The sequence below is a fragment of the Vigna umbellata genome, chromosome 1 (assembly GCF_029865625.1).
Source record: "Vigna umbellata cultivar VRB3 chromosome 1, Vumbellata_1.0, whole genome shotgun sequence".
Lineage (NCBI taxonomy): Eukaryota > Viridiplantae > Streptophyta > Magnoliopsida > Fabales > Fabaceae > Vigna > Vigna umbellata.
In genome coordinates this window covers 47,118,451-47,138,272 of record NC_142165.1, presented here as the reverse complement: position 1 = coordinate 47,138,272, position 19,822 = coordinate 47,118,451, and the positions used below count along the sequence as shown (strand labels likewise).

The window sequence follows — 19,822 nt, the reverse complement described above, 5'->3', positions numbered from 1 at the left end:
GTACATCCCTGATCATAGAGCAGCCCTAGCATGGCCCAACAAGTTGTGACTAATCATATGTACCGGCATATGGTGAGTCTGATGTGTTCAGACATTTGATTCTTCTCCGATGACCAATTGGGTTAATAAGGAGTGTTTGAGGGTGGAAATCATGTGTTAGCTTTGTTAGATGAGTAAACAGTTACTGGGGTACTGTTTTAGGTCTTTTGAGAGGAACTAAGGTAGTAAATTTGAGCTTAGGTGGTCTTGAGTGCAATTAGGCAGTTTGGCTAGCTTGGATGAGTCAATTAGAACTGATTAGGGTCATAAAACTGAGTAAATTCATGGGGTTAAATATGTTTTTGGTCCCTTAACTTTCAGCGAAAATTGGAATTAGTCTCTCTTCAAAACTTTGGCCTAATTTAGTTCCCAAACTTTCAGAATGTGTGAATTTAGTCCTTTTAACTAAATTTTGTTAGGTTTATTTGATGTTTCAAGTGCGTTTCATGATAGCATTTGAGTTGTTTACACCGTTTCACATATTTTTGCTTCAATGTTCACTAAGAAATGCGTTTGAAACATCAAATAAAGTTAACAAAATTTGGTTAAAAGGACTAAATTCACACATTTCTAAAGTTTGGGGACTAAATTAGTCCAAAGTTTTGAAGAGGGACTAATTCCAATTTTCACTGAAAGTTAAGGGATAAAAAACATATTTAACCCTAAATTCATGTTCAAAATGGTAGAATTGAAATTGGGTTCTTGGGTTAATGAAATCGGAGTTTTAAGTTAAAAGTTGGGTATTGATCACTTTAGAATCATGCTAATAATGTTTATCATCAAATAGACAGGTTTAATTAGGCTTATACTACGATCTAGGATCATTAGAAGTTAAGGAAGAGGTCTAGAACGAGTTCTGGGGTGTTGAGTGCCTGAAATTTGCAGAATTTCATTCTGCAGAATTTCATTCTGCAGATTATGCAGAGTCACATAGTGCACCCTATGTGCTATGCAAATTTTAGCTGAAAGGCTCACCGTCAGGAAAATTCGCTCAGTGCACCAAGGGTCGTGCGCTGTCCGAATTTTTGCTGTCAAGCCTTGCCTTCCCCATTAGGAAAATTCGCTTGGTGCGCTGTGCGAATTTTTGTTGTCTTGCCTTGCACCCTAGTGCGCTGTGCGACCAGGTTGAGTGAGTTTCACACTTTTCTTCATATGTTTGAGCTGTTTGATGTTGTTTGACTGTCAGGGTGTATGTATGTCTATATAACTGATTTGGGTGACTTGATTTGTGTAACATGATTAAGAGTATGTTATATTATGTTGCGGAATACAGTTTGAAGGTATGTATATGTACAAAGTTTGTGATTCAAGTAAGTGCATCAGGTGTGATTATTGGACGTAATTCCATGATCCTCAAGGGAGGTTACATGGTGATGCCCTATGGTTTGTTGTGATTGACCGTATGAATGGCCGAAGTGACCATATGGGGTTTATCCTGACATTTTAATGATCATCCATGCTCAAGTAGAGAGTGATGAGTCATGTGGTGAGAATAGTAGGAGGTCCTAGCCCATAGGTTCTTGGGTGAGTTATAACGGACTAACCTCGGGTTGCAGCTGATGGTTTTCCAGTTACTACACCACCCGGGTGCACAAACCCCTGGAACTTGACATTTCATGCTAGTCCCGATGGTCAAATCACGTGGTCGATCATTGGTATCAGAATAATGCGTTCGGTCTTAGTCTGTATTGTGTTATGGTCTTTGCATGATGTGTGTGATTGTATAACATGATTTTTATATCTAGCTCACTCTTGCTTGTTTGTGTTGCCTGTGTATGTTTCCTTTTGTGATGATCATCCACTTGGATGAGAGTAGATGTTGAGGAGGTTCCCCTGGAGCAAGAGCTTGAGGATGCTGATGATGCAACCTAGTCTTCCTAGGAGTTCCTTAGTCATTTTATGTTCTTTTGAAATACTCTTTATGATTAAGTTCAAGTTTAGTACGCTATTGCACTTAAAGTTTTAAATTCTTAGACCATTCCGGATGACTGTAATCCTAAACACCTTAAACTACTGTTTTAACTGTTTTCTATTATTATGATTGATGATACCTTTATATATATACTGCTATATATTTGAGATGTCACAATTGTAATAATATTTTTTTCGTCAATAAGTTGAGATGTATCTCCACTTGTTTGATCATAATACTTTGATTTAGGTTTCTAAATTTTGAGTAATTTTTTTGTCTGGATTTTTAGAATTTGTTTTAAAGATAAACATTGTATATAAGAGAAGTTATTTATATATTTTTTTATAGAAATAATATGAATGTGAAAGTATCTTAAATTTTATGTAGAGACTGTGGTTGGTTAAAAATTTTTTTTGAATTGTTGAATTTGAATGTAACTAAGTTTTGCTTGATGAATTGGATACTTGATAAGTTGATATAGTAACTAAATTATATATGTGAAGTATAAATTTTTTTTGAATTAAGTTTTAAATACGATTAGATAAATAGAGTAAATTTTTATATTTTTCTTTATTATAATTTAGGAATTTGATGTGATTAGAAAACTTTTCATTCAAGCAAATACAACATTGAAACTCAATCATATTCTCTGTCTAAAATATTTTATTAATTTGTGATTTTAATTAAATGAGTTATATCATATAATTATGTTTATTAAACATTTATGAAATTGCATGTTGTATGAAAATGATCTTAAAAATTAATAAGAATGGTAAAAAATTATGATTACATACATGGAATTTTATGTATTAAGTGTTTGTATTTGTTATAACAAACATATCTCTTTGTTTCATTGATAATCTAAGTTATAGACTAAGATATTGGATGTCGAGAAACTAATAAGAAATTTTTGCATATTGTGACATAGATAGATGTCCGATTTAGACTGTAATAAACTTGTCGTAACTTATTATTTTATATTTGTTTGTAAATCTAAGTATTTAATCATATGCTAATATCTATTAAGGCATGTTTAATACAAATCTTATACATGTAATTTTGATGTATTGATTCATAAGTGGTTTATATGATAAAAATATTTTTAAAAAAATCCTTTTTTCTCAAAACAGCTAATTCAAACAACACAATTTTCCATATAGAACAAATATAATCAAAATATAATTACTCCCAAAATTTCTCATCCAAATACACCAATGCTGTAAAGGTTTTGTTACTAAGTTGCATGTACACTTAACCAATGGCACCCAAAACTGAGAACATAATCTTCTCAAATCGTAATCATTTGTCACACATATCCTTCGAAGTAAGGGAAATCAAACACATTTTGTATTCTTTGAAGGAACTGTAACATGGGCTCTGGGCACGTAGCAGAAGAAAGAGAATCCAAAAGTGCAGTACATATATCTCTCAGTATCAAAGGTGATTTTTCCTGAACCCACTTCAAGTGCTCAATGGCAATTGGAATCTCTTGTGCATCTGACAAACTTTTCAACAAAATTATATGGGATTCTGCACATCCTATATCATGATTGAGACTACAAAGTAATTTGGATGCAGCCATATGATGACCTGCTTGAAAAACATACAGCATATGTTAAATTGAGATGAGGCAGCAAGCTGACAAGCACGCATTTGCAGTGCATTATGTTACAAAGATTTGATTGACTGGATAATACCTTTCCTGCACAGTGATGATGTAAAGGAGCTCAATATGCCTTTTGCATTGATTATGTCCTGTTTGACAGACTTGTTATAGAGCTCAACAGCTGCTTCTAGTTTGTCTTCTTGGCAGATTCCTTCTAGAAGAAAAGTGTAAGTGGTAACATCAGGTTCCACTCCCTTGTCTAACATCTGGTAAAAGAGCATTTGAGCCTCTTCAGTTTGTCCCACTTCACAAAATTTTTGTATAAGAAGGTTGTATGTTTTCAAATTTCCCAAACAGCCGTTCGAGAACATCTCATCCCAGAGCTTCCTCGCCGGACGCAGTAGATCCTCCTTACAACACGCTTCCATTATGTAATTATAAGACGAGACATTGGGTTGAAACCCTTTCTTCTTCATCTCCTGCAGAACAGTATAGCCTTCTCTCACTTTCCCAGCCCTGCACAAAAATGAAATCATTACATTGAAACCCTCCACATCTTTAAAGTAGTTTTGAGAATTCAAAACATGGAACGCCTCCAATAACTCATCAACCTTGCCATGCCTACACAGATTCCTACACAAATCATTGACAGTCAAAATAGTTGGGAACCTCTCTTTCTCAACCATGAAATTGAAAAACATTATAGCAGTACTAGGATCTACACTTGATACCGATCCTATCAATGCATTGAGAACGTCGTCATCAACAGGAAAATTACCACCAATTATAACCTCCCCAACTTCTTTTGCTTCACACATCCTTCTCTCCGTAATCAAGTCAAGTATCAAGTCCTTGTAATCACTGCTTCTAGGAGCCACCCCTAACTTCCTCTTCATCTTTAAAACTTTCACTTCATCAGCCACATTCCTCATTGATCGGAACCCTGCGGCAACAACCCAGTAAGCCATGAAATCGGGTTTCCAACCCCTACTCCTGAGATCACCCAACATCCACAAAGCCTCCGATACCTTAGAAGCCCGACACAACCCATGAACAGTCAAAACCGCCACAACAGAACCATTAATCCCAGAACCACATTCCTTAACCTCATCCAACAACCTCACCACCCTTTCCACATCACCCTCTCCACAAACCCGCCAAAGAAACACCCCAAATCCCAGTGTGTTGAAACCAATACCACTCTGAGTCATTTCCTCAAACAGCTGGTACGCACTTTCCAAACACCCATCAGAGGCAAGGGCAGCCAAGAGCGAGTTATAAGTGGGCCCTCCAATTTCGGCACAAAGGGGAGCAACATTACCCAAGAGCGAAAAGGCTTCGCGAGCACGGTTGTGGGCAATATGGGATGCTATGATGGAGCTGAAAAGAGAAGGGTGGATGGAAAAGTTCCATTGGAAAATAATCTGTTAACATGTCTAGTAATTTTTATACTTTTGAATAAGATTTTAAAAAGTTATATATCTTAAGTTAACTTCTCTTCTAAACTTAACATTTCATGTCTACTAAATGCTCAATTCATTCTAATTTATGGAACAACACATTAGCTATTCAATTTTTGATTTCCATGCAAATTTTGATTGATAGTGGCTTATTGATTATACAATTTAAATACCAATTTAAGTCTTTATGTAATCCAAAACACCTTCTATATCCAAACTACCTATGCACATTGAATCATTATTTCTTTCATTGGACAATTGTATAAATTTTGAAACCACAAAGTCACAAGTATTATTATTTTAATGTACGCATTCGTTTTTGTTTTAAGTCGTTAATAATGTTTTAAAACATTAACATATTACAAATTATAAAGTTTATGAAAATATTTATATTCTTTTCTTACAGCTATGTTTACATTTTTAATTGATTTCTAAAACATCGTTACATATTTTTATTTTCTCAACTTACTTTTATTTTAATAATGATATATTATTTATGATACGAAAATGTATAATTTTAAAGGACATTACTTTTTAATAAATTCATAGAAAATATAATTGATATATATAATAAAATAAACTTAACAAAAAAATTATTTTTTTACATACTCAATTAAACAATAATCATTAAACATTCAAAGCAAAAACTGATGATATTTTTAGAAACATTAAACTTATTCAAGCCTTTAATATATAACTTGGAGTAATGCTACCATACAAATTCATAAATAGCTTCGTTTTTTTATCAACGTTTTCTCAAACAAGCAAGTAAATGGTAACACTAGTCATCTCGTTAATTAGCATATTATCTTGAGATTTTTAATTATCATCCCTTCTTGGTTTGTAATTTACATCTACCATAGTGACCTTTCAGGTTTAAGATAAATCAAATAGCATTCTTATGTACACATTCTTATGTATACATTCTTAGGTTTAATTGCTTCCTTTGTCCCCAGTTTGGTTGAATTGTGTCAAATTCATCCTCATTTTTAAAAAAGTTTCATTGTCATCCTCACGTGGTGTAAAAGTGTCAATTGAATCCAAACATTGAAAAAATTTGTGTCAATGTAGTCATCTCCGTTAAATACACATTAACTGCGTTAAGTGGTTGATTATTTGGCACTAGAGAAGTAAAACGTGGCAAATGAGTCACAATAGTGGTAATGACGTGTCATTTAGGGTATTTGTATTTGTGAACGAAAACTAATTAGGGCATTTGAGATATTTGAGATAGAGTGTTTCTGAGTTCAGGAAGGGTGAAAAATCGCAATTGGGGCTTTTGAAAGCAGAACGCGTTTGGTGATTTGGAAGCGTTTGGTGATTTGGAAGTGCGAAGTGGGTTCCATTCGAAGGTCCATTCGAAGGTACGTGTACATTGCTTTCGTTGGGTTTATGGTTGCTTTGGTGTGTGTGTTTGCTTCGTGTGTGTGTTTGCTTTTGTTGTGGTCCCCCATAAGCTTCGTGAGTTTATTTTTCTTCCTCCCTGTACTTCTTCCTCCCTCTTTGGGTGTTTGTTGAGAAATGGCTGTTCTTCGGTTTGGAGTTGGTTGAAGAAGTGTTGGTACTGTGTGGATTGGGGTTGGGTGAGAAAGCTTGGTTGTGAGGTTGTGTCGTTTTTTCGTTGGCTTAGGAAGTGGCAATGTCATTGAATCATCAGTGTTGTTCGTCTTGCTCATGGGGGAGCTGTCGTGCCGTTTCATCCAGAGGATTGGTTCAAACTAACATATGTCATTGTGGGGAAGTTGCTGTGTTGAGAGTGGCGAAAACTGTGAAGAACGAAGGCAAACAATTTTGGGGATGCCCTAATTACAAGGTTTGTTCAATGGCTGTAGTTTCATTTTAGTGATTAGTTTATTTTTTGAGTAATGAAATGTTTGTGGTTGGATGTTTTGAACAGCGGACTCGAAACGAAGAACTTCAAGGATGCAATTATTTTAAATGGTGCAATGAAGCTAATTTGGATGAAAGGGATACTATTATTGCTAGGCAAAGGAGGAAAATTATTAGTCTGGAGAAATCTGCTATGGTTTCTCAGAAATGGGAGAAGCAATTAACATGGATGCTATGTTTTATGGGGTTTATTAATGTCATCCTTGTTTGTATCTTGTTTAAAATTCCATGACTATTTTGTATTAGACAATGTGTTGTATTAGACAGTTGTTGAAAATGAATGAAAAATCTCAATTTCTTCTTTCAATAGCTAATTGGCAGTGATATTGTTGAAGAAGGTGGATGTTCTTTCAAATACAACCTAACAGCTAAATTCAAATTTGATGACAGCAACAATTTAATGGCTACTGTACACAGTTATCAGTTGCAGTAGAAACAATATTGCACTTGTCATTTATCTTCAAATGAAAATAACTAATAAATAATATAAGATTCAATGAAAGTTGAGTATAAAATCAGAGCTTCGAATGCACATTGAATATAACAGCAGAATTCACTTCAAATGCTTTTTCTTTACGTAATTTGAAAACTTGTGATAAATTCATTATGATTGTCCAAAGCTATTCCATTGCTTTATTACATACCGAACCGAATCTTACTTAAGAGAATTGGACAGTAGAAATCAGTAAAAACAGAGGCTTAATCACCATTTCAACAGTAAATTTTTTTCCAATGCGAATAATGAACTTGGAATGAGCGTTGACTTCATATTCTTTGGACGAGCGTCCCCTTGTGCGCGCAGGGGGCGACGAGCGTCCGCTTGTTATGAACCGAGCGTGCGCTAGCTATGTGACGAGTGTCCTGGCGACGAGCGTCCTGGGCGACGAGCGTCCACTTGATGTTCTCTGGATGAGCGTCTTGACGAGCGTCCATTTCATATTCTCTGGACGAGCGTCCTCTTATGCGTGTAGGGAGCGACGAGCGTCCGCTTGCGATGAACCGAGCGTGCCCTTGCTATGTGACGAGCGTCTTGGGCGATTAGCGTCCTGGCGACGAGCGTCCTGAGCGACGAGCGTCCAATTTCCTTCTAAGTCGCGCAGAAACTAACTCATCTGCCAGTTTTGATCCGACATGCAGAAACTAACTCAGAGCGTCTGAATTATGTTCATACCTGCATATTCATGAATCTGCTGAGTGCAGACAGCTAAATGCAGCTGAATTCAAATTTGATGCAGTAGAAACAATATTGCACTTGTCATTTATCTTCAAATGAAAATAACTAATAAATAATATAAGATTCATCAGAAACTGTGCTTCAAACGACACATTGAATATAACATCAGAAACTGTGCTTCAAACTGGACATCATATTCATTGAACAGACAATACTTTGCTTCATCAAATAATACATCAGCACACAATACATATTGAAGTTTGTATCCAAAAAAAGGTGCTAGCCGAAACAAAGTACCAAAATACATATTAATAATAGCTAATGACTTTCTAAATCAGTTTGAAGGTGCTGTGGCAGTTGGGTCAGCTGGTGTTGAAGTTGTCTGAGGTGCTGTTGTTGATGGGTGACTTTGTTGGGGTTGTTCAACCTCGCATTGAGTAATTTGACTGGATTGAGTTGCATTTGGAGTTGTTGGAGCAGCTTGGGCAGCTTGTGGACAATTATTTCTTTTATGTCCAAGCTCTCTACATATGCCACATCTCTTACGTGTTCCACCTTGTCTTAGTTGAGTGTCATCTTTCTTAAGCTCCCAAGGCTCTAATCTTCTTTTCTTTTTTGGTCTACCAGGCAAAATTCTCTTAGGTGGAGGCAGCACATCAGGCATTGAAGTCATTTCCCACATATGAGCACCGTGGACTGGATATATCATTGGAAAGTATGTTTGTTCATAGGTTGACTTTGTAAACCAATGTGAGATGTAGTCTTCTCCATTAATGTTTAAAAATGTCATGGCAGTGAGGGCATGACAGCATGGGATTCCTGTTATACTCCATTTCCTGCAACTACAGTCCACTTTATCTATGTCAACAACAAACTTGTCACCAATGTTGGAAGTGTGTCTCACTTCAAATAATTTCAATCCTGACCAGCTGGAAAATGAAATTTGGATTCAAGTGAGTAAGTAAAGTAAAGAAATTAAAACAAATAAAACTTCATATTATGAAATCATACCTAAGTATCCAATATTTTGTGTTGTTTAATTCCTTTTGAAATCGTTTATAAATTTTGGGGCAAAAGGAACCTTCATATAACCTTATCTTCTCTCTATTTCTTGCCCATCTCTTCATTAGATACATACGAATGTCTTCCATCATTGTTATGATGGGCTTAGCCCTTGCATCCAAGATCACACTATTAAAAGCTTCAGAGATATTGTTTACTAGGGTGTCACAAGCAGCTGTAGGTGTAAACCTTGACCTTGACCAAAATCTATATAAAGAAAAACACACACATTTATAACACAACCAAAAAGTTCTAAATAATTGACATGGCTAACACTCTTGAAAACATACCTTGGTGGAATAGCTATCAAGTGCTTAAAGGCCTCTACATTGACATCTTTTATTTCTCTCATGACTGCCTCCCATGCTTGAGGATGGGTTGATGATGCTGCCTTCCATAATAGACGTTTCAGATTTTTTCCAGGATATTTTTTCCTAAAATTTGCATATATGTGGCGGACACAAAACCTTTGATCAACACGAGGTAGAAGTTCTTGTATTGCTGGCAGAAGTCCCTATCAAATGATAAAAGTAAATTTACTGAACATGAACATGGAAGACTAAGGTCTCATAATAAAAAACAATGAAATATAACTTACTTTTTGTTGATCTGAGATAAATGTATACGTTGAACAATTTTCAACACCACCAAGATCATCAATCAAGAATTCCAAAAACCAAGTCCAGGTTTCCTTATTCTCCACCTCCACAACAGCATATGCCAAAGGTAACATTTGGTCATTACCATCTCTTCCAACTGCTGTTAACAATTCACCGCCATATTTCCCTTTCAAGAAACACCCATCCAAACCTACAATGGGCCTACATGATATGAAACTCACCTTACATGCCTTCAAACAAACATAAAGTCTCTTGAATACTTGGTTCCCCTCATTAGGTTCTACACTAACTTTGACAGTTGATCCAGGATTTGACCTAAGCAGCTCATTGGCATAGTCATATACCCTTTTATATTGTTCTTCAAAATCACCTTCAATTTTATTGTGTGCCATTTTCTTTGCCCTAAAGGTTGTTGACCGAGACACATTAATATTCCATTTCTTACAAACTTTGTTTTGGAGGTTAGTCAAATTAATATTTGGATTTTCTTTTATGGTCTTCTCTAACCTCCCACTTAACCATTTTGATGTCACTAAACGCATATTAAATTCTCTACTGCAGGTATGCTTGTTTATAATCTTCCTTAACTGCCATGTATTTTGGGCAGCCTTATATGCACAATATGCGTACCATGGGCACTTCCCTTTTGCCCCACAACATTTAACAGAAACTCTTCTTTTATCACTTTTAAAAACCTTCAATTTCCTACCATTCTCTACACCGTAGCTTCTTATTGCTTCTGTGAAATCTTTTTTTTCACTGAAGAATGTCCCCACTTCCCAGTTATAGTGTTCCATACTTTTGGGCAATGAAAAAATGCCAAAATTTCCATAACGGTCTCTATCATCATTTGATGAATCACTTAATACAAGGCTGTCTAAACTTTCAGATTCCCAAGAATTGTCAGATAAACCTCTGTCATGTACATGCTGTAATGGAGGACACTTCCCACTTGGTCCACCCACTTCAACTTCCTCACTACGGTTACAGAAATCATCTTCACTCAACACATCCTCTTCATCTCCATTCCAACTTCTAACATCGTAGTCATCATGTCCCCCATCCTCTCTCTCAGCCTCTGCCTCCACAAAATTATCACTGTCAGCCTCTACACCCTCTCCTAAAACAGCCCCAACATCCTCTCCCTCAGCCTCTGCATCCACAAAGTTATCACTGTCAGCCTCTACACCCTCCCCCAAAACAGCCCCAACATCCTCTCCCTCAGCCTCTGCCTCCACAAAGTTATCATTAACAGCCTCTACACCCTCCCCCAAACCAGCCCCAACATCCTCTCCCACAACCTCTGCCTCCACAATGTTATCATTGTCAGCCTCTACACCCTCCCCCAAAACAGCCCCATCAGTGTCTCCCTCAGCCTCTGCCTCCACACAATTATCATTGTCAGCCTGTACACCCTCCCCCAAAACAGCCTTCTCACACTCTTCCTCACACTCTACCTCTACACGATTATCACTGTCACCCTCCCCCAACATATCAACGTACTCAGGATCTGACACCATGTGTACAACATACAGGTGAGATTGACCATTCAAAATGGCAAGGTTGACCAGATGACATGCACCCTTGTCATCAGATAATAGTTCTAACCTTCCTTCTAACACAGTACCACCACCCACTGAATACCACAACTCTTTAACATTAATATAGCCCATCTCCTTCAAAATGGACATAATTTCAAAGTAGCTCCATCTATCTGGGTCAATTTTTAAAGTAGATGTTTGACCAAACTCATATTTAAATGACCCATCATTCACAAATTTGCCCCCATGGTGAAAGACCACTTCGACATCACAGTTAGGCATCCTAAACTAATATAAAAAATCATGTCAGTCTAACTTTACCCAAATAACACTACATTTAATTGACCAAAATAACACTACATTTACATATCAGGATACGACTGTCAACCCATCAGGGTACAACACTTCCACAAAGCACTTTAAACAGACCATAAACAATTAAAACAAATTTGTACTGAACCCTAAACACAGCATAAAGATTGACTTTAACCTACAATGGGGGACCACACACAACACCCATAATGGGGGACAACAACAAACAGAGATAATAGTTTATGGGGGACCACAACAAAAGCAAACACACACACGAAGCAAACACACACACCAAAGCAACCATAAACCCAACGAAAGCAATGTACACGTACCTTCGAATGGACCTTCGAATGGAACCCACTTCGCACTTCCAAATCACCAAACGCTTCCAAATCACCAAACGCGTTCTGCTTTCAAAAGCCCCAATTGCGATTTTTCACCCTTCCTGAACTCAGAAACACTCTATCTCAAATATCTCAAATGCCCTAATTAGTTTTCGTTCACAAATACAAATACCCTAAATGACACGTCATTACCACTACTGTGACTCATTTGCCACGTTTTACTTCTCTAGTGCCAAATAATCAACCACTTAACGCAGTTAGTGTGTATTTAACGGAGATGACTACATTGACACAAATTTTTTCAATGTTTGGATTCAATTGACACTTTTACACCACGTGAGGATGACAATGAAACTTTTTTAAAAATGAGGATGAATTTGACACAATTCAACCAAACTGGGGACAAAGGAAGCAATTAAACCTACATTCTTATGTATAGATGTAATTTACATCCATACACATGGCAGTACTTAGTGCAGAACAGGATATTTGAACAGAGAAAAAGGAAAGGAGACATACAATTATACACATAATTACAATTTTTCCATTGAATTTTATGTACATACCAAAGTTTACATCTACTCCAAATTACACCACCAAAATGTATTCTTTAAACCATGTACAGACCCAATCGTATCTACTAAAAATCACACCCCTAAAAGCACTATATACTCTTTTGGATTTGGCATCCTAAAAGGACTACTTGCTTCATATTGAACCTAGGTAACATGCTACTGAGCACAACTAAGCTATGTAGATGTGTGTTTAAGCTTTCTTCTACTGTACAGGGTAAATTCCAAGACCCTTTGCTGGGGAGAAACATATATACAATCTCTTTAACTTGCACACATAAATTTCTGTTTCACTTGAGAGTAAGTGAAGGAAAATGCAGAGAATATACAAAGGAGGACTCAAGAATAAGATCTGATCAGCTTAAAATTCTGAAAAGATCGAGCTTTGAAAAAAATTCCTAAGAGAAATCCAATTGTTGTGGGTTGAGGGGCCTTTGGTGAAATACTAGAACTATGCTTTACGTTCAGTACTTTGTCACCAATCTGTCTGCGAATTGAATCTATAATCTTGGGGTCAACTGGGTTACCAGTAACATCTGTAACGTAAAAAGTATCTCTTGCCATTCCTTCTTCTGTTGATATTTCTGCTCTTTTGATACACAAACTGTTCTCTCGAAATATTCTTGTGATATCTGAAAGAAGTCCTACACGATCTTTTGTGCACAACTCCAGCTCCATTCCCTGCAAACAAATACATATCTTAGCATCATCATTCCATTCACAAAAGGTTGTGAGACGTGCAGCTTCAAGCTATGGATTGTTATCACACCTCAGATGCTCGCCTTTCAATTGCTGCTTCAAGACACTGCACCAGTCGTTCACGTTCAGCCTCTAAACTAATGGGAAAGCCACGAATATAAAACTCCTAGATGAAGGAGAAAATATGCTCGGTCAGAAAAATTCATGCTGACCATATGAAACTCAACTATAGAATGCATGTAGTTCATCTGATCAAAACATTGTTATGAGTCTAACGTTAAGTAGAATAAGAAACTTAATTTAATGTTATACTTGAGCCATAGAACTTTCTCACATAATGAACTAATATTTTAGGTTAAGTTCTCATCTTCTGTTTAAGTCATAGCAGTTGAAATTTACTGGCCAAAACTTTTAGTATTTGAGTTTAGTTTAGCTACAATAACAAGTACAGGATACAAAACAAAAAAGGTTGAACCATATAGCAAAAACACAAAGAGAAAAAAGCTGGCTAACCTGAAAAGCTTCTGTCCGTAATGTCTTGACAACACCATGAAAAACTACATACTGCATGTCAGTTAAAGTGCAAACAATATCAAACAACAACTTTGGTCGATCTTTTGCTCTCATGGTAACCACAGTGTAATCCTTCTCAACACAATCTACAACGGTTACATGAGGGAGAGGGCGTTTGTCTCTATCTCTGAGTCCCCCTCGTCCTTCTCTTTCAATCCTCTCATAGTCCCTATCAGCAAACATAATCTGATGTAATCTTCTGTCCCTGTTTGTAACTCCAGGGGGTGAAAGTGTTGTCCTTGCTGTCTTTGGATCATTGCTTCCCCTAAGAACATTAGATAGCAAATCCCTTATTGTAGAGAGGCGAGACGGATTCTTGATGGCACAGCCGCTGGAATCATCTGTCACATGAACTACAGCTGCAGCTCTAGTATTGTGTGTCCATATCTCAGCAGTCGCCACATTACAGTGAAGGTCCGTGAGAACTGCACAGATTTCAGATAGTAACAGGTCTGTCTGTGCCGGTGAGTTCAATTACAGTATGCTCTTCAGTAGGTACAACTCCAACAGACTCTCTCAGTGAGGGTGCAAAGCTCGGATTGTTTTCAATTCTCTACAAAAAAGAACAAAAATCACTGAGAAACCACAAAGTCACAAGACTTATTAACCATCATCTATTATCAAGGGGCTATGTATTATTAGCATGAAGAGAATCACAGATCACTTGCAGAAAGAAGACACTCACAGATCACAGATCACTATATAATTAATTAAATCAGTATGACAGTAATAACTAAGTTTATCTGTTATTACTGAAGTCATTTCCTCAAACAGCTGGTACGCACTTTCCAAACACCCATTAGAGGCAAGGGCAGCCAAGAGTGAGTTATAAGTGGGCCCTCCAATTTCGGCACAAAGGGGAGCAACATTACCCAAGAGCGAAAAGGCTTCGCGACACGGTGGTGGGAAATATGGGATGTTGTGATGGAGCTGAAAAGAGAAGGGTGCATGGAAAAGTTGAGAGCTTTGGCTTCTTTGAGGAGTGAATGAATGGCAGTGAAGTGGTTGGTGTGAGAGAGGGATTTTGGGGGGTTTGGGATCGAGAGAGAAAAGGTTGAGAATAACGAGAGAGATGAGTAAGGGTGGGTTTCTTGTTTTTAGGATTGAGAATCAAAATTATTGTATTTTTATTTACGATATATCAATGGACGTTATCAAACCCACGTGTATATATATATATATATATATATATATATATATATATATATATATATATATATATATATTTATTTTGAGAACCTCCAAATCTCACTCAAATACTCACGTAAATGTGACATCCTTCATTATGTACTATACTATTGTTGTACATTTTAATACGTGCTACATTTTTTTCTATACAATAAATAATAGAAACAATTTTTCTTTTAAAAAATATAACTATTTTTTAACATGTCATTTTTCTTTTGAGAGAATAAAATATAATTTTTGGGATTGATAGATTACGTTTTAATTTTTAAAGTTTAAGAATTAGAATATAAAACTAAACACTGTTTAAAAATTTGGTCCTCATTTAACAACAACAAATGAGGACTAAAACTAAAATTCTGAGAACTAAAACGAACGTTTCAAAAAGAATGAGGACCTTATACCTTACTTTGAAACAGAGACGAAAGACCAATAGTTTAGGGACTAAAAACATATTTTACCCATTTTTTATTATTAAATTAAAATATATTTTTTCAATTTTGAAGAAAAAAAAAATTCCTGAAATTTAGAAAATCAAAATCACAATTACTATGAATCTTAAGGCCTAAAGTATAATTAGTGAATTAATAAGGGAGCATTTTTATATGAAAAGAAAAAAAGGTATAAAGTAACAAAAATAGATGTGAAGAAGCTTAAGCTAAGCTAGTGACATCGATTCTTTAATGAAAGCATGGCAGCAGCACTACCAGCTTCTCTTCTTCTTACTCTCACCTTTCTCTCCATCAACATATTCCCATCTGCACCAGCCGCAGCATGCCGCGACACGTGCGGCTCCACTCAGGTGAAGTTCCCCTTCGGCACCGGTCCAGGCTGCGGCTCCCCTCTCTTCAGCCCCTACATAACCTGCGCCTCCAACGGCACCGCCGACCAACTCTTTCTCAAAACGCACTCCGCCGCCACCTACCCTATCACCTCCATCTCCTACGACACCTCCACCCTCACTCTCGCCCCGTCCTCCATGTCCAGCTGCTCCGCCATGCACCCCGCCACCACAAGCTTCACCCTCGACTGGACCTCCCCCTTCCAGCTGACCTCCACCACCTTCCTCCTCCTCTCCTGCCACCCCTCCCTCTCCCTCTCCTCCCCCCTCTGCGACCCATCCTTTGACTACCTCTGCGCCTCCCTCTACACTTGCCCCGCCGTCGCCTCCCTCGGCCTCCCTCTCTTCCCTCCCACCAACTCCTGCTGCGTCTATTCCCCCGCCAACCTTGACGGCAACGGGAAGCTGGACCTGAAAGCCATGCAGTGTGGAGCCTACGCTTCTGTAGTGTCGCTGGGCGACACCCCCACTGACCCCTCGCGCTGGGTGTATGGGGTGGCGTTGAAGTTCTCCTATGGCGGGGCCTTGGATAATAACTTGGTGACTACGAAGTGTAGTGGCTGCGAGAGTAGCGGCGGAGTGTGCGGGTTTTCGGAGCCTGGAAATGGCTTCCTCTGTGTCTGTAAAGGAGGCTATAACACCAGCTTCGATTGCTCCCCCGCTTACAACCAGAACCAGGACTACCTCTTTGACTCTGCTTCTGCTTATCCCTTCTTCTTCTTATGTAAGTTCTTTTTCCTTTTGTACCTGTTAATAAGAACTAATGAGTTTTTGGTTAAGCTTATAATTATTTAAGATAGATAACAATTGATCGTTTTGACACTTCAATGTTCTAATTTGGGTGAAACAAAATGTATTGTCTTGCATGGAAAACATATCTTACAGTTGTAATTAGACATGTATCGTTAATGTTGTGTTCTTTGTGAATGTTTGGCAGCTTGGTTTGTTTGGAGTTCCATTTTGGCTGGTATGATTTTGAGCTTAGTGTGATGAGCATTCAGGGGAGCCGTTCACTTCAGAATATCGTCAAAACTTTTTAATTAGTAAAAGCTGCTTTAGAAAAGAATAAAGGTATTCCGCATCCATTCCTCCTACACTGTAGTCTTTCTGGTTCTTTTGTTTTTGTTAAAATAGTTTATGATCAAAGAAAGGAGCACTCGCTAATTCATTCCTGGTTTCTGTGGGTAATTTTGCAACTACAATTCGGCTACTTTAGTAAGGTGTAGCTAACATTTATATATTTTAAGATGTATTTTAAGTGTAGGTAAGTATTCCATTCTTACATATTTACTATTTTTTTTTTTACTTTCTAAATTGAATCCATAAAAAGGATGGGCATGTGCATAAAGGAGGCCACAGGCCCAAAAAAGGATGGGGAAGTATACGGAGGCCCAAGGCCCAAAATGATTCTTTATCCGCTTTATTCCTTGCGTCTTCTCTTTTAAACTGTGAAATATGACTATGACTAATTAGCGCGTGTTTGGAGATCAGTTTCCTTCTGAGTCATTGTCCATTCCTTAACTTTATGGTAAGTATGATTTCAAGAAAAAACAGCATCTCACATAAAAAATGAAAATTGAGATTAATGGAAGCATTTTTTACCTTTCCTTTGTTAATATAGCATTTCTTCTTTCCGTTCAAGATTGTTCCACTGGTTTCTAGTGGAACCAAACAACGCGATAATCCTTAAAAAAGTGGAAATATTCGCTTGAGATGTTTGAAACTATAACTCAAACACTGTTGATAACAGCAATATGAATTTCGATATCCTTATAAAATGGTACATTAAAGCATGGAAACATAAATAGACAAGAGATAGATGCACTGTAATCACCCGAAGGACATAGAGATTGAAGTGTTGAAATGCACACACAACAAGTCATGATATTATTACCATGCAATCCCAGCCGAGTTTCCTTAATTATGAATTTACAGTGGAAGATGCTCTCTAAAAACTATTTTCTGACACTCCTTTAAATAAGAAACAGATGCACTGTTTTTATTCTCTCTATATGGAACCAGTTTCACAACCATCCCCTTTCAGTCCTGCCCGAGAAAAAACAATACCACATGACTGATAATAGCGTTCAAACAAATTAATACACAAGCATATCTACAATGGTGAAATCAAATCTAAATGTCTGTAGTGTGACATCTTTCTATTTTTCTGCTAATCCACATGGCGACCGTTACTGTGGTTTTTTTGCATAGTTGGAGCTGTGGAATCAATGAGGAAGGATCTTAAATGTTTGTACATCTCATTGGCCTTCTCTACATTCACGGCATGTCCTGCATTCTTAATAACCACTAGTTCTGCGTTCTCTCCCAGATGCCTAAAATCAGATGTGAAGTTAAAGCAATCGTTAAGTGTAAATTGGAGAGACATTTTCAAGACAAAATTAACAATGTCACAAAACTACAAGTGAATTAGAGAGAGACCCTTTGAGTCTGTGAGCTAGTTCTATTGGGAATACCAAGTCCTTTTCTCCCCAGATTATTAGCGTAGGCTGCATCATAAAAAAGTTATGTCATTCAGTGATAGATGGCAAACATGGTGAAACTAAACCATAATGTAAAGTCTAAAAAGAAAAAGAAAAAACCTGTGTTATCTTAGGAAGATCAGACAGTTTTCTATCCTTATACAATGCTTCGATCAGTTCTTTCCTCTCTTGGATATTTTCAGTACACATCACCTGCAAGTTACAAACTTCAGTAAATAGGCAATTGGCACTCCCATGCTTGTGCAAGCAATCAGAACTTTGGGTAATTTCTCATTGTGGAGCAATCAAGAACGGTTGAAATCAAATAGAAACGACAAATTTGATTAAAATACACGTACTTTTTCATAAAGGCTTACGTGCTCATACTTGGGTGTTGTTCTCAATACGAGAGGACCATGGTATTGTGTAGAAGAGAGCATCCAAATGGACCAACAGAGAACACACACGCAGGCACAACTTATGTTCAATTAAAACGACAACTGAAAAAGAGGCAAACCTTTCTTTGATCCAATTGTCAAAAAAATCAAACCTTGTGCTCATTTCTTACATCTTTCTATTTTTTTTCTCCTTCTCTCCACCTAAACATTAAATAAATCGTCTCTACCACGGGTCACCCACCACCATCGGATTATAACAGAGCATGATGTAATTAGGAACAAGTGGACCAAACAATTTTAAAGTAAACCAACAAAATAAAAATTAATTGAAATTCAGGTCGGCGCGTGGTACTCACGTTGATGTAATCAGTGAGGAAACAAGTGGGCGTGACTTTAGAGGGCTTGACGAACGCGAGGCGCAAAAGCTGCCTCAACTTTTCCGGCGTCTGAGGCAGCAAGATTTCGGCAGCCTCGTCGACGCTCTTCACCTGAAACAGTCCTTCATCCAAGTCCTTCTCTTCGAAACACACCCCAGCGCAGCACAGCACCACCTTCTCCACGCGCTCAGGGAACTGCGCGGCGAGGCTGTAGGCGACAAAGCCGCCGTAGCTGATCCCGACTACGCTGCTTGTCCGGACGCCGTGGGCCTGGAGGAGGGCGGCCACGCACTGGGCCTGGAAGGCCTCGGTGCGATCGGGGCGGGTCGTGTGAGAGTCCCCGAAGAAGAGGAGGTCCGGGACGTAGACGTTGAAGCGGCGCGTGAGTGGGGGGAGGAAGTCGTTCCACTGCCACATTGCGTTGGCGCCAAAGCCGTGGAGGAGGAGGAGGTTGGGCTTGGAGTCTTTGGGGGCCTTGGGGACCCAGCAGTGCATGATGGTGCCTTGGCCCAGATCCGTGGTGGCGGATTTGAGGCCGGCGCTGGAGAAGGAGAAGCGGAAGCAGCGGTCGCGCGTGGCGGTGAAGCTTATACACCCCGCCATGCTGTTAATGATTAGCTAATTGATTGAAGATGATGATGAAGATGAAGCAAAGGAGACTGTACTTTCAGAGTAAGAGATATTATATTACAGAGTAGAAGACGCAGACACAACAGTCACAGCACGCACACACAAGT

The 19,822-nt window shown here is 38.0% G+C and overlaps 5 protein-coding genes across 10 annotated transcripts; 1 reads left to right on the top strand and 4 right to left on the bottom strand.

Annotated features, from left to right (window-relative positions):
• Positions 1-3,108: 3,108 nt before the first annotated feature.
• On the bottom strand, positions 3,109-5,150 carry LOC124824656 (pentatricopeptide repeat-containing protein At5g14080-like). Its single transcript, XM_047297116.2, has 2 exons — positions 3,649-5,150; positions 3,109-3,541 (listed from the first exon to the last, which is right to left on the bottom strand). Exons 1-2 carry the CDS (start codon positions 4,766-4,768, stop codon positions 3,258-3,260), a joined length of 1,404 nt encoding a protein of 467 aa, XP_047153072.2. The 5' UTR covers positions 4,769-5,150; the 3' UTR covers positions 3,109-3,257.
• Positions 5,151-8,234: 3,084 nt separating this feature from the next.
• Positions 8,235-12,345, bottom strand: LOC148205523 (uncharacterized). The gene is made up of 4 exons (XM_088103415.1): positions 9,742-12,345; positions 9,434-9,657; positions 9,093-9,350; positions 8,235-9,010 (listed from the first exon to the last, which is right to left on the bottom strand). Exons 1-4 carry the CDS (start codon positions 11,584-11,586, stop codon positions 8,416-8,418), a joined length of 2,922 nt encoding a protein of 973 aa, XP_087959541.1. The 5' UTR covers positions 11,587-12,345; the 3' UTR covers positions 8,235-8,415.
• Positions 12,346-12,481: 136 nt separating this feature from the next.
• On the bottom strand, positions 12,482-15,825 carry LOC124824659 (ACT domain-containing protein ACR6-like). Of its 6 annotated transcripts, none has more exons than XM_088103420.1 (4): positions 15,722-15,825; positions 13,745-14,357; positions 13,302-13,397; positions 12,482-13,213 (listed from the first exon to the last, which is right to left on the bottom strand). In XM_088103420.1, exons 2-4 carry the CDS (start codon positions 13,985-13,987, stop codon positions 12,872-12,874), a joined length of 681 nt encoding a protein of 226 aa, XP_087959546.1. In that variant the 5' UTR covers positions 13,988-14,357; positions 15,722-15,825; the 3' UTR covers positions 12,482-12,871. The 6 variants fall into 6 exon arrangements, with proteins under 6 accessions (XP_087959546.1, XP_087959543.1, XP_087959544.1 ...); XM_088103417.1 differs by lacking the exon at positions 15,722-15,825 and adding an exon at positions 14,490-14,865; XM_088103418.1 differs by lacking the exon at positions 15,722-15,825 and adding an exon at positions 14,558-14,865.
• LOC124824661 (uncharacterized) lies at positions 15,666-17,114 on the top strand. The gene is made up of 2 exons (XM_047297120.2): positions 15,666-16,554; positions 16,768-17,114. Exons 1-2 carry the CDS (start codon positions 15,681-15,683, stop codon positions 16,818-16,820), a joined length of 927 nt encoding a protein of 308 aa, XP_047153076.1. The 5' UTR covers positions 15,666-15,680; the 3' UTR covers positions 16,821-17,114.
• A 566-nt stretch (positions 17,115-17,680) lies between these two features.
• Positions 17,681-19,822, bottom strand: LOC124824662 (uncharacterized). Its single transcript, XM_047297121.2, has 4 exons — positions 19,065-19,822; positions 18,431-18,523; positions 18,270-18,337; positions 17,681-18,163 (listed from the first exon to the last, which is right to left on the bottom strand). Exons 1-4 carry the CDS (start codon positions 19,686-19,688, stop codon positions 18,001-18,003), a joined length of 948 nt encoding a protein of 315 aa, XP_047153077.2. The 5' UTR covers positions 19,689-19,822; the 3' UTR covers positions 17,681-18,000.